We start from the raw sequence: 11,857 nt of genomic DNA, 5'->3' as shown, positions 1-11,857 counted from the left end.
CTTCGATCTGTAACATGAATTAAGAAGCCAAATGGCCCGTCTGCTGTTTGTACTGTATTACCGCAACTTCTTTTCCACAGAATGTACTGATTTCAGCTGTGACATGTTCAATGACCACTGAGTTTGCGATGGCTCCATAAATTGTAAAACCCATGAAGCAAGTTGACTGAGAGTTAGACCTCTCTGTACCCTGTGTTCACACTGATTGGAATCTCTCCACCAAAGTAAGTTAAATGTAAAACTGTCATGATTCAAGTCATGAGCTGTATATACCTATCTTTGTATGTATATCAATAAATCCTGTGCTCTAATAAAACAATACTCTGAACTACTGAAATGAGTAAAATTAAAACATTTGTATTAATCCACAAATAAAAAACAATCACAATCACTCAAATATATTAATATTTATGACATTTAAATGAACAAAATATGCAAATTAGGAGCCACTATTAACTTTGATAGTATATATAAGTACACCAGTATGTAGTATCATCAAACACCTTTTACCAGGGAAGAGCAGCAGGGCACACTGTGGGTGTGCTTGCTGTATGCATACAGTGGCAAGAAAAAGAATTTAAACCTTTGAAATGTCATGGTTTTCTGCATTAATTTGTCAAAAAAGGTGATTTGATCTTCATCTAAGTCTAAGAGTATTAATAAATATAATGTGCACAACAAAATTCTTTTTTTTTTTTCATATCATCATTCTTATTGAGAACAACCATAAAAACCTCGGTGATATTAGAAAAAGAATGTTACCAGGCCCTGATGCATCAAAGCAGGCTCAAATCATGATGTTTCCTCCACCATACTATACGATTGGGATGATTTTTTTTATGATGATATACAGTGACCTTTTTACTCCAGAGATAGTGCTGTGTGTTCTTTCTAAATAGTTCAATATAGTTTCATCAGTCCACAAAACATTTGCCAATACTGCTGTCAAGTGTCAATGTGCTCTTTGGCAAAGTTCAGGTGTGCTGCAATGTTTTTTTTCTTGACGTCCTGCCATAGACACCCTGCTTGTTCAATGTTTTACCTGCTGTAGACTAATGAACACAGATGTTAACCAGTTCCAATGATGCCTTCAAATCTTTGGCTGTCACTCGGGGTTGCTTCCTTACCTCATTAATGAGTGTCTGTTGTGCTCTTGGGGTCATTTTAACTGGCCGCCCACTTCTTGGTAGAGTAACTACAGTCCCAAAGTGTCTCCATTTGTAGATTGTTTGCATAACTGCAGACTGGTGAATTTCTAAAATCGGTGACATCACTTTGTAACCCTTTTTTATTTTTGTATAAATCAACAATTCTTGATCGTAGATCCTCTGAAAGCTCCTTTCAGTGAGGCATGGCTCCAAACTAATTTTCTTAACTTATGCTAACACCTGACTCCAATTAGTTTGTTTGATGTCATTGTTCTAAGGGTTCACATATTTTTTTCACTATCACTATGAGGTTTATATTGTTGTCCTCAATAAAGACATGAAAGATCAGATCTTTTTTATTTATTGATTTTAGGCACATTATATTTGTTAATACTCTTGAATTAGATTAAGATCAGATAATGTTTTATGACAAATTAATGCAGAAAACCATGAAATTCCAAAAGGTTCACATACTTTTTCTTGCCAATGGATATTTATTCTTCTCAGATCAGGAGTCCCAATAAGAACTTGTAAAATAGCCAATTGAATAGTCAGTGTGTCTGTGAGAGGTGTGCTACATTTCTATGTTACCAACAAGAACACAGTAAACTAGTCTGTGCCGTTCACTACATGCTCCTCTGGATAATCAAATGATTGGTGACGTGGTGCAGGGCAATCAGCTGTGAGCACAGAGATAACCAGTCTTATTGTTTGTCATGTGTGTTGTTTCATTTCCCTTGATGTCAGTAAAATGTGGCCATTTTGACACTGTGTGCATTAAAGAAAAAAGGAGGGAATGCAGTGAAACGGGAGCAGCCTAGCAGACTTTGCTAGAATGTGTTCTTTTTTGTCCCCTCCGTTTCCATCCTGTCAAATTACATGTGTAACAAACAGTCTTCCTTTCTATTAAAGCGTATCTCACATGCAGCAGTGTTTGAGTGACTGACGATTGTACTGAAGGTGTAACTGCCTGCATTGCTGCACCACATGAGCTACTGTGTTACTTTGATTTGTCTTTACACATGTGCCATGCTGTGCAGTTTGCTCTAAGAGCAGTTCCCCGGGGAAACAACAGGCTATTGCAACACTTCATCTAGTGAGTCTTTGCAATAAATAGTTTTTTTATCACTGAAATAGCAGCTGTACTATTTCCATGTGGCTGTGATTGTTCTGATTCGTTGCTCACATGGCGAATATTTAGCTGACATCACCGTGTCTGTTTAAAGTGTTTGCTTCCAATCACTTTTTTCTCAATCTTTTCTCTCGACTATGTTATAACAGTATTAACAAACAGAACTAAATTGGCAGCATAAACCGTGACAAAAGAAAAGAAAAACATTGTGCAGCCTTCATTTCCTTCATTGATGGTCTTAACAAGTGTGTGTATGTCTTTGTTACTTTCCATTACGACTTGCTGCTATGACATTAAATAAATTCATTACATTGATTTCAGCTGCAGCCACTGTGGTTCTCTACTCAATTGCATATTGCTGAAGCTAGCAGGCATCTTCTACTGCAGCTCTCTCAGTCTCCGTAAATGTGAAGGGGAAGACTTCAGCTGACGAGACACAACCTGATCATCACCAGGCAGCAGCAGCAGCAGCAGCAGTGATGAGCACTGACTGTACAAGATGTGCTCTTACTCTGTGCTGAAGCCTTTATTATATATCAGATATATTAGAATATACAATGAAGTATGTTAGTACGACATAATCAAACTGTTGCAAATGTCTCTTTTAGAAACAGCAGAGCCGTGTTTGTGTCTGTGCTGATACACAGATGAACTAGCCTTTAGGTTTGTTTTCCAAACTGTGTCCACATCAAGTAGCTCCAGTATCTGGACACTTCAGAGCCATTCTGCTCACTCGTGTACAGCTGGTGGAACACAAACCTTTTTTTAATGCTGTATTTTGGGCTTTCTTAATAGCAACCAGTAAAAATGCAGAATTTCAACCAGGCTACGTTCGTTGCAGTTTTAAGTAAAATGTGAGTGGACGTCTGAATAATTCATGGGAGTAGAAATAAAGGTACAGCTCCATGTAGAGTGTAAAGCAGTGGTGATGCAGCGTCTAGTCTAAAATTAAAGAACAACAGACTTACAGCTTACATAGTAAATTGATGGATGTTTTAAGAATGCACATTTTAATTCAGATTTATGTAATAAATTGAATAACACCTGTCTATATAAATATGTAAGTGTGTTCTTGTCTATAATGTGTTTATCCCTTCATTTTGCCATTGTATTTTTTCCCTTGTGTAGGTTTGTAGTACAAACTAATGAGCAGCATCAGTGTTTAACAGTCTGAAAGTAAATAATGCTAATTAAATATTATAATAGTTCATGTGGTCTAGACTGAGATATCTTCAAAATGACTTACTCTTGAGTCAAACTGTTTAAAAATGTTCCAAATCTCTGCAAAGTAATGAGTGAAAATAATTTATTTTCTATATTGCAGAATGGAATCCGGAGTCACAGTTCAGAAAGGTTTATCATACATTAGACAAAATCCTGTTTGTGCCTGAAAAACAACCTCTCTGTGGTTTTTAGTGTAAATGACATCAAGACTCAAAATGAGCACACAGCTGAAGTTGGACCTCACTGTCCTTCTTGACAAAGACCAAAGACAGGAAGACCTGTGTGGTCCAATACGCAACTTAACCAAAGGTTCTAAATATTTTTGAGTTTTTGGAGGATTTAAAACGTGCCTGGAGTGTGTGAGTGTCGTTAACATAGTTGGTCTTTCTTTGTAATTTTCAAATGTTACATTTGCGTTTCATGACTAGTTTTATTCTGACGCACAACTAATCCTACAAATAATAATGCTGTAGAATCATTGGGAACGCACAGATTGCAAACCTCTCATTTATTCTAACATTAGAATAAACTGAGCAAACATATTCTTGTTCTACACCCGGAAGTGAAGAGCGGAAGTGAAGTCGTCACGTGACTTGTAGTCCTCGCGGCGGCACGCAACTACGGAAGCCTTGTTGTTTACGCAGCGTAGCTGAAGCTTCCTGAAAATGGCCAGCTGGGGAAAGGTCGCTGCGGTCTTGAGAACCGGTTTGAGGAGCTCTCGGTCTCTGACGGGTTTAGCAGCTCGTCGTGCTGTCGGTCCTGTTCTACTGGGCTCTATGATCGGAACCGGTGCTGTCTGTTACTACCGGCACCGTGCTGACATCAGGACGGCGGCTTTCGCCGTTCATGCCGAGGAACAAAAAGTGAGTCACTGAACTTCAGACACGGAACGAAAGTTTCTGTCGTCGAAACATCGACGAACCGTAAACAGAGAAACATGTTTGATCTTAACGACTCTCGTGAGTTGGGCGTGAAAACTCCCAGAGTTTGTGTGGATAGCTAACACAAAACACTCACTGACACACACACTCTTTACACTGATGTGTGTGTTTCAGGAGGCTGCAGCCCCTCAGACGTCTCCTAGAAAGGCCCGCTTCACCCAGTTCGCCTCTGTGGTCTACGATGATGAGCCCTACATGACCCCGAGAGACTTCCTGTTCTCTGTGATGCTGGAGAATGTGGACAGTAAGAGACACAGCATGAGGTCCAGGTCCAGGTCCAGGTCCAGACCCAGACCCTTACTGAGACTCCTGCACGGTGCCATCTGTACCCAGTTAGGGCCACACAGTGTGTGGTTAATGAAGGGTCCAGTCAGGACCTGCAGTAGATGACAGCACAGCAGGTTCTGTCTATCAGCTGTCTGTCAACACCAGAAAAGAGGCGGGTCATAATCAGGGTCATTGTACATGATTCGAGTTGATTAGGAGAAGTTCAGAGTTCAAAGCATGATAAAGTCGTACATTTTATATAGTATAGATCTGTGATCATCGTCTTCATCCTCTTATATGTGCTCTGGATTTTCTGCTGTGCAAATATTCTCTTCTTTTCTTCTCACGTAGGAAAGTTGCGGAAGAAAAAGTTAACAGAGCAGGTTTGTTTCATTCAGCCCGACGTTTAAAAACGAGGTGGAGCCGGCCGTTAGTTCTAGCTCACGGTGCTGCTCTCTGTTCGTTTGTCTGCAGGAAGTCAATAAGATGCTGCTGGCTGCCTCCAAAGCTCAAGCTGGGAAACTTCTGTTCAGAACCTTAGGAGACAACGGTGAGTAATTAATCTGTCATCAGATTTAATCCACGTCATGCTGAATATTCTGCGTCCAGGCAGGATTCAAGTTCAAGCCTCTCATTCCTATCAAAGTGTATCTGTGTGACCTTCACAGGGAGAAACACCTCCGCGTGTCTGCAGGTGATTTTGTCGTCTTGTTTCCTTTCCAGGTTTGATCTCCTACACTGAGTATCTGTTCCTGCTCACCATCCTGACCAGTAAGTCACTCGTACGTACAGTAGAAGAACATATCAGCAGCATTGTGCCGAATGGTTTTGCCTGTGGTCTTGTGATCTGAGATCTGTGCTGCTGTTGCAGAGCCGCGCACGGGATTTCACATAGCTTTCAAAATGCTTGATGTTGACGGCAACGAGCAAGTGGACAAAAAGGAGTTTCTCACGGTGAGACGATCAATCAGAACGCGTCTCTCAGTATGAGAGGACAGGATAATTGTGATGCTGTTTCTTCATATGTCTTTATCTGCATTTAAATTTCACAATATTACCACTTTTAATGCTGCGTCAAGCCCGGACGCTGCCTCGGGTGTAAGTATGGAGACGCGGGAGCGAGTGGAGGTGAGGGAGAGCTGCGCCGCTGCTGAAGCTGCTCGACGTCGTGTTTCTCCTCATGTTGTGTGTTTGCATCTCTGCAGCCTGAGTCAGCTCCTGACACGTCAAGTCACTTGACGTCTGTGTCTCTCTGCCAGGCAGAGGAGCCCTCGGTGTGCTTAGTCTAGATCAGGGCTGAAGCAGCAAGCTGCATGTTGGCACATTACGCACCCTGTGTCGTATTTTCATGTCGTGAACAAAGTAATGATTGAGGTTAGACGTGCATGGGATCTCATCTGCTCCAGGTTTTTTGTTTGCATCTGGTTTCATTCTCATTTTAGTGATAGTTCAGAGAAGAAGGCTGTATGTGCGAAAACATATTGTGTTGTTTATTGTTGGGTTAAATATGAACAATCATTTGATATGTCTTTGTTCTGTCGCTGCTGAAGCTCAAGAAAATCATAGGAAAAACTAAAGTGAGAACTCCAAAGGACAACATGGAGGTTGGTATTTAAATGTCTTATTTAAATGGCAGATCATGGTTTTTACTGGGAACAGTCTTTGTATAAATGCATGTAATGTTTAAAGAGCGCAGCAGACGAAGCTGAAGATGTGAACACAACGCTGCAGGCCTACTTCTTTGGAAGGAAAGGAAAGAACAAGTTGAAGTATCAGGAGTTCTGCAGGTGCGACATCATTTTTCACACAGCGTTTACTAAAATGTTTCCTTTCATGTATTTATGTTCTCTTTTAAGAGACCAGCTGATGTTTGAAGGAGCTCAGCTGACACATCACATTCCTACTATGTGCCCTTCAGGTTCATGGAGGACCTGCAGGCAGAAGTCCAGGAGATGGAGTTCCTGCAGTTCTCTAAAGGTATGGACACCATGCGAAGAGAAGACTTTGCAGAGTGGCTGCTGCACTACACCAACGAAGAAGACAATGAAGTGTATTGGGAAAACGTGAGGAAGAGGATCCCTGCCGGTCAGGTACACAGACTCTTCTTATGCTCTGCTTTAGGCGTTCAAGTCAGGTCCGGACAGAAGTTCTGTCCCTCAAGTCACACGTACACATTTGTAACAGCACTTTAGACTAAATGTTCACTTTTAAATATCAAGTTTGGCCACTAGGGCAGTCCATACTCAGGCTCTGCTGCACAGGCATCACAGTGGAAATGCAGCACTGAACTAAACCAAAATGTTCTGTGTGGCAGAGTATCACGTTCGAGGAGTTCCGGGCCTTCTGTCTCTTCACCAACAACCTGGACGATTTTGCGTTTTCAGTGAAAATGGTGACTGAAGCCAACCGTCCCGTTGGAATGGGTAACACCTCTCTGTAGGCTGCACTGCGCTCTTCGTGCTGCATCATCCAGCAGATGACTGCATTTTCTTTCTTCTATTTGCAGCCCAGTTTAAGCGAGCCGTGAGGATCGCCACGGGCGACGACCTGTCGGAGAATGTGCTGGACACAGTGTTTAAGCTCTTTGACATAGATGGAGATGACTGTCTGAGCCACAAGGAATTCCTTGGTGTGATGAAGGACAGAGCGCTGCGAGGTCTGAAGGTGAGTGCACGCGGACACTTTGTCGTATAGTTTATAAATACATCAACTAAAATGTTCATCTTGAACGACTGTAGCTCTGAGTTTGACCTGAGCTCTGCAGAGTGAACACTGTCTCACCACTGTCCCGCCCTCAGGTGCCCACTCAGAGCGGCATCTCTGGTTACTGGAAGTGTGTGAAGCGAGAGACCCTGAAGGGAGCAAAGGAGGCCCTGGGGGACAGCAGGTGCCCCATCTGAAGCACCGTGATGACCCTGGACGCGTCTGCCAGTGGACGAGTCGTGTAACTGCATTAGTATCATATAATCAAATAAGTGCTGTGAGCAACATTCAGAAGAAACCACTTGTAAAGAAACTGAGGATTTCAACCACTAGCTCGTACATGAATGTGTTTCTGTATCAAATCTACTGTTGGAGATCAGCTCGCTGAGCTACACGTGGCTCTGCTTGTTGTGTGTGTGTTTTTTTTTGGTGCACTGTACTAACCTTCATTAATACTTTTTATATACAGGGTGTCACTCGTGAGTGGTGTTTACATGATAGGTAACTGTGGGTTAAGGGTGAGAAGCTAATTCTGTTCACGTCAATATTTTTACACCTGGTGCGGGTTTTTTTTTCACATTTGTCAAATTATTTATCTAAATAAAAATGCACAAGTTTGAATTGTGTGCTACAGAGATGAAGCTCAAGTGATTCCGCTCAATAGCAAAAGAATAAAGCAGCTGTAGCTAATGATGTTTTGTCTTTTATTGTAGAATTGACCTGTTACGATCACATGAGTACGTGGGTTAACCATTGAAGATTGTGTTGCTAATTATCTTACCATACATACAATTCAAAAAGTAAATAGACAAAACAAGCTTACTTCTGTGATAGATGAACAAATTAGTGACTGATGCCAAGGTTAGCAGTGAATACAGCATACACAGCTACAATCCAATAAAATTACATTGAGCATGAAGCCATCTTTGGTCTTCGTATCGCTATAAACAAATACATAGAAATTTGTATTGTATCAAAAATAGAAATTACATAGCCATATTGAAAGGAAATTCACATTTTTGACATACAATGTGAGGAAAATACCTAAGAGACATATTGTGGGATTACATCATTTTCAATCCTTGGCTTTAAGGACTCAATGGTTTGCCACATTTTGAACATTCATATGTTTTTAGAAGAATTGCTGTCGATCTATCAGTATCGCTGTCATCCATCTGTGTAGGACAGTTATGCAACAAATATAACACAAAACACAAATGACCAAATAAGATTGTCATTCTTAAAAATAAGAGTGTGCTTTTGAAACGAGGCCCTGGGAGAGTCCCCGCTGCACTGGACAGAGGAGAGAGAGGGGGGGGAGAGACGCATGGTCGGGACCCGGCGTTCGATCGTGGTGTTATCGGTGAGCAGAGACCCTGCAGACGGGCACGTCTCTCCTCTCACAAGTGTGTCTTGTTGGGTCTTTAGTGAACGGTGTGTCTGTCTTCCTGGGGCTCAGAGTTATTCTGCTCTCAGAGGCACAGATGATGAACTGGAGCCAAGGAGGACCTCTGCTTGAGAAATTAGGGAAGTGCTTCCAAAGTGTTTGATCCACTGTGGAAACAGAAGGAAACTGTGTAAGGACCTGGCAACACGTTAAACAAACTGTACAGTAACAACTGGCAACATTCAGCTTTAAGAGTTTCTAGAGAAGACTACCTTTAGCGAGCAGAACATGCATTTCCTGAAGTGAAGTTTATTACAATAAATGATTACAGATTGATCAACTTTCTGACACTTTTAACTGGATGGCTTGAGACTGTACCAGTGCAGCTAATTTAAAAGCCAGTCAGTGTATCCACTGCAGCTACTGTGATAATTGCTGTAATCAAAGACGAATCAACGCCTCCCTCCATCTTTGTTTATCCTGAGGAACTGTTAACATCATGCCCCCTCTAAATGGCTGCTTCCCTAACATCACTAGTAAAAGACAGATCCTGATCCCAGAAGAACAAACTCACCATGTTACCATTCACCACAGGAGGACGGAGACGTCAAGGGTCACTCTCCTTCTTGACCGTCACATCTCCGTCTCCGGCCAGGATGGTCGAGATCTCGCCCTGCATGAAGGCCCAAGGCACGGTGGATCCAGCCAGGGGGCAGCGCTCTCCACTGGGGCAGTACACCTCCCCCCCTTGACCTTGGCTACGGATGAATGCTCGGGTACAGGGGAAGCAGAACTTGTGGTGTGGGACAGAGGGACACTGGACAAAATGTGTGTCCTCCAAGCGCTCTCTGCAGAGGGTGCAGCAGAGCAGGGTGCCCTGAGTGCTGCTCGACGACTCCCCAGCACTGCTGTTGCTGCCCTGCCCTACTGCACCCTGCCCCATGGCTGCCTGGGAGACCGAGGTGGAGGGAGTGGAGGGGCTGCTGCTGCTGGTGGGACGCCCGGCTGAGGAAGAGTGGGCCGTGGACATGCTGGGACTATCTCTGGACATCTGACTGGAGCTCAGGCTGTCCGCAACTCCCATGAGAGCTGAGATGGGTGAGGGCTGGCTGTGCAGACGGGGTGGGCCTTCTTGAGGGGCAGCCATACCAGAAAGAGGCTCCATGCCTGAGTAAGCACCTCGGGGCCAGGGCTCTCTTGCTGCGTGGTCAGGTCTCCCTTCACTCTCTCCATTCTCAGAGCCTGGAGAAGCCTTGCGGCGCCGAGTTGCGCTCTTGGCTGGTACAGGGCGTCCTGCACCTACCATAGGGACTGCATCTGGCTGTGGCAACACCTCTGGAATGGGAGGCTCTTTAAAGAAACGCACACCGTCATTCAACAGCTCAGACAGCCCACGCCAGTCTCCCGTGCCTTGCCGCTTCTCGTATTCCACATACCTTAGCCCAGAGTTCACCGCTTTACCTGCATCTTTGGCTGAATCGCGAAACATCTGCCTCACCAGGTCTGGGACTCCCGAGAAGATCATTCCAGAGCCAGCGGGATACTCCACAAACACCCTGAGCTCGAACTCCGGGGCCGTGCTGGCATCGAAGGCCAGAACACGACCCATCAGAGTATGGTCTTTCCTGAAGCGCACGTTAAAAGGGACGCAGGTGCTGAGAGCGAGAAGCACGTCCCGGACTGCTTTGGGAAGGTTTGGCCACCCCTCAGCCCTGCTACGGGAAACCTCATTGAGTTCGGCCAGCACTTCATTGTTCCTCCACACTGCGGGATCTATACCCACCAAAGCGGAGGTGCTAGATCCCACACCCAGAGACACGGCCTGTCTTCTGCCAGCATCACCCAATACTGGGCCAGCTGACACAGCAATAGGTGTGGCCCCAGCCCTGGAGCCTGATATTGGGGCTAAAAGCCCATGAGGGGCAGCCACCAGCCCTTGGGCTATCAAAGCATGGGATATGGTGCCATGGAGATTAGGAACTACCCCTGATATGGCCCGACGGGTATTGGGGCTCTGTCTGCTGCCCTCTGACATGGCCACATCGTCGGCTCTGTGCAGACCATTGGGGAGGCGGGAAGACATCCCGTACTCCCCCCTCCCCCTGTCGACACGCTCTCCATGCTGCCGCCCAGCTTCAATGGGCCCAGCGGAGCTGGGTTTGCTCTGCTGAGGACCGGGGGGCCTGCCGTCCAAAACTCCGTGCGTGCTCTTCAGTTGTCTGGCAGTTTCGATGAGGAGCTCTATTCGGTCGGCCCCGTCGTAGTTAACACATCCCCGGCAAACCGCTTCGCTGAACTCCCACAGCATAGCCCAGGGCATCTTGGGCAGGTCGCAGAGGTAGCACCACTGCCGTCTGGAGGAAGACTGCGAGGCGGAGGACATGTTGTTTACAGGCCCTCGACCAAACTTTCTTCGGAGGCCTACACGTTACGGTCTGCGTTTTACAACAATCCTTCAATCTTCAGACACCACTCGCCGCATGCCGCAGATTTTACCACCGAAATTAAACGAAAACAGAGCTCAAAACGCGACTGTCGGCGACAACATTGAAAAGTTAGCGACGTCTTCTTTCTCGATTTGTTCGTGTCGGTCTGTGTGGAAGGAAGTAAAATGTTATAAGACACCGGAAACACCTACGCGACGGGAACAGTATGGGAGTTGTAGTTTTTTTTCTTCCTCCATTCGTCTCAGTAATACTGGAATAGAAAAAACCAGGGAACAAAGATACACAGAGCAAATGAAACGAGACAGGTTGTGTCTAAGAGTAAAAACTGGATATGTGAAGGATCTACAAGCCTTAATTTAGTTTAAAACACTGACGGACTTTAAGGTTATGGACATAAAGCGACAGTCCGGAGGTTATGTTAGGTTAAGAGTAGGTGGGAATTAAATTAGAGGGATTTAGGGTTTCGATTGTTATATACATTGCATTTTATTGACAAATTAGTTATGGGAGCTTTTTTCTGTAATTAAAAGAATTGTTATTAATATGTGATGTCATTGTCATTACTCTGTGGTCATAATGACTATGTCCCCCTGGCATTCAGAGAAACA

General features: G+C 44.4%; 2 protein-coding genes across 2 annotated transcripts; one reads left to right on the top strand and one right to left on the bottom strand.

Moving 5' to 3' along the window:
* The first annotated feature begins 4,122 nt into the window (after positions 1-4,122).
* On the top strand, positions 4,123-8,105 carry micu2 (mitochondrial calcium uptake 2). The gene is made up of 12 exons (XM_026371476.1): positions 4,123-4,367; positions 4,560-4,689; positions 5,064-5,095; positions 5,187-5,262; positions 5,436-5,483; positions 5,584-5,666; positions 6,263-6,316; positions 6,402-6,499; positions 6,631-6,802; positions 7,027-7,135; positions 7,219-7,376; positions 7,511-8,105. The coding sequence occupies exons 1-12, from the start codon at positions 4,170-4,172 to the stop codon at positions 7,610-7,612; spliced, it is 1,260 nt and encodes a 419-aa protein (XP_026227261.1). The 5' UTR covers positions 4,123-4,169; the 3' UTR covers positions 7,613-8,105.
* LOC113169778 (interferon regulatory factor 2-binding protein 1-like) lies at positions 8,099-11,428 on the bottom strand. Its single transcript, XM_026371475.1, has 2 exons — positions 9,377-11,428; positions 8,099-8,969 (listed from the first exon to the last, which is right to left on the bottom strand). Exon 1 carries the CDS (start codon positions 11,183-11,185, stop codon positions 9,410-9,412), a length of 1,776 nt encoding a protein of 591 aa, XP_026227260.1. The 5' UTR covers positions 11,186-11,428; the 3' UTR covers positions 8,099-8,969; positions 9,377-9,409.
* Positions 11,429-11,857: the final 429 nt, after the last annotated feature.

Source organism: Anabas testudineus, chromosome 14 (assembly GCF_900324465.2).
Source record: "Anabas testudineus chromosome 14, fAnaTes1.2, whole genome shotgun sequence".
Taxonomy (NCBI): domain Eukaryota; kingdom Metazoa; phylum Chordata; class Actinopteri; order Anabantiformes; family Anabantidae; genus Anabas; species Anabas testudineus.
Note: the sequence above shows the minus strand (reverse complement) of the source record. Positions and strands in the feature narration are given on the sequence as shown.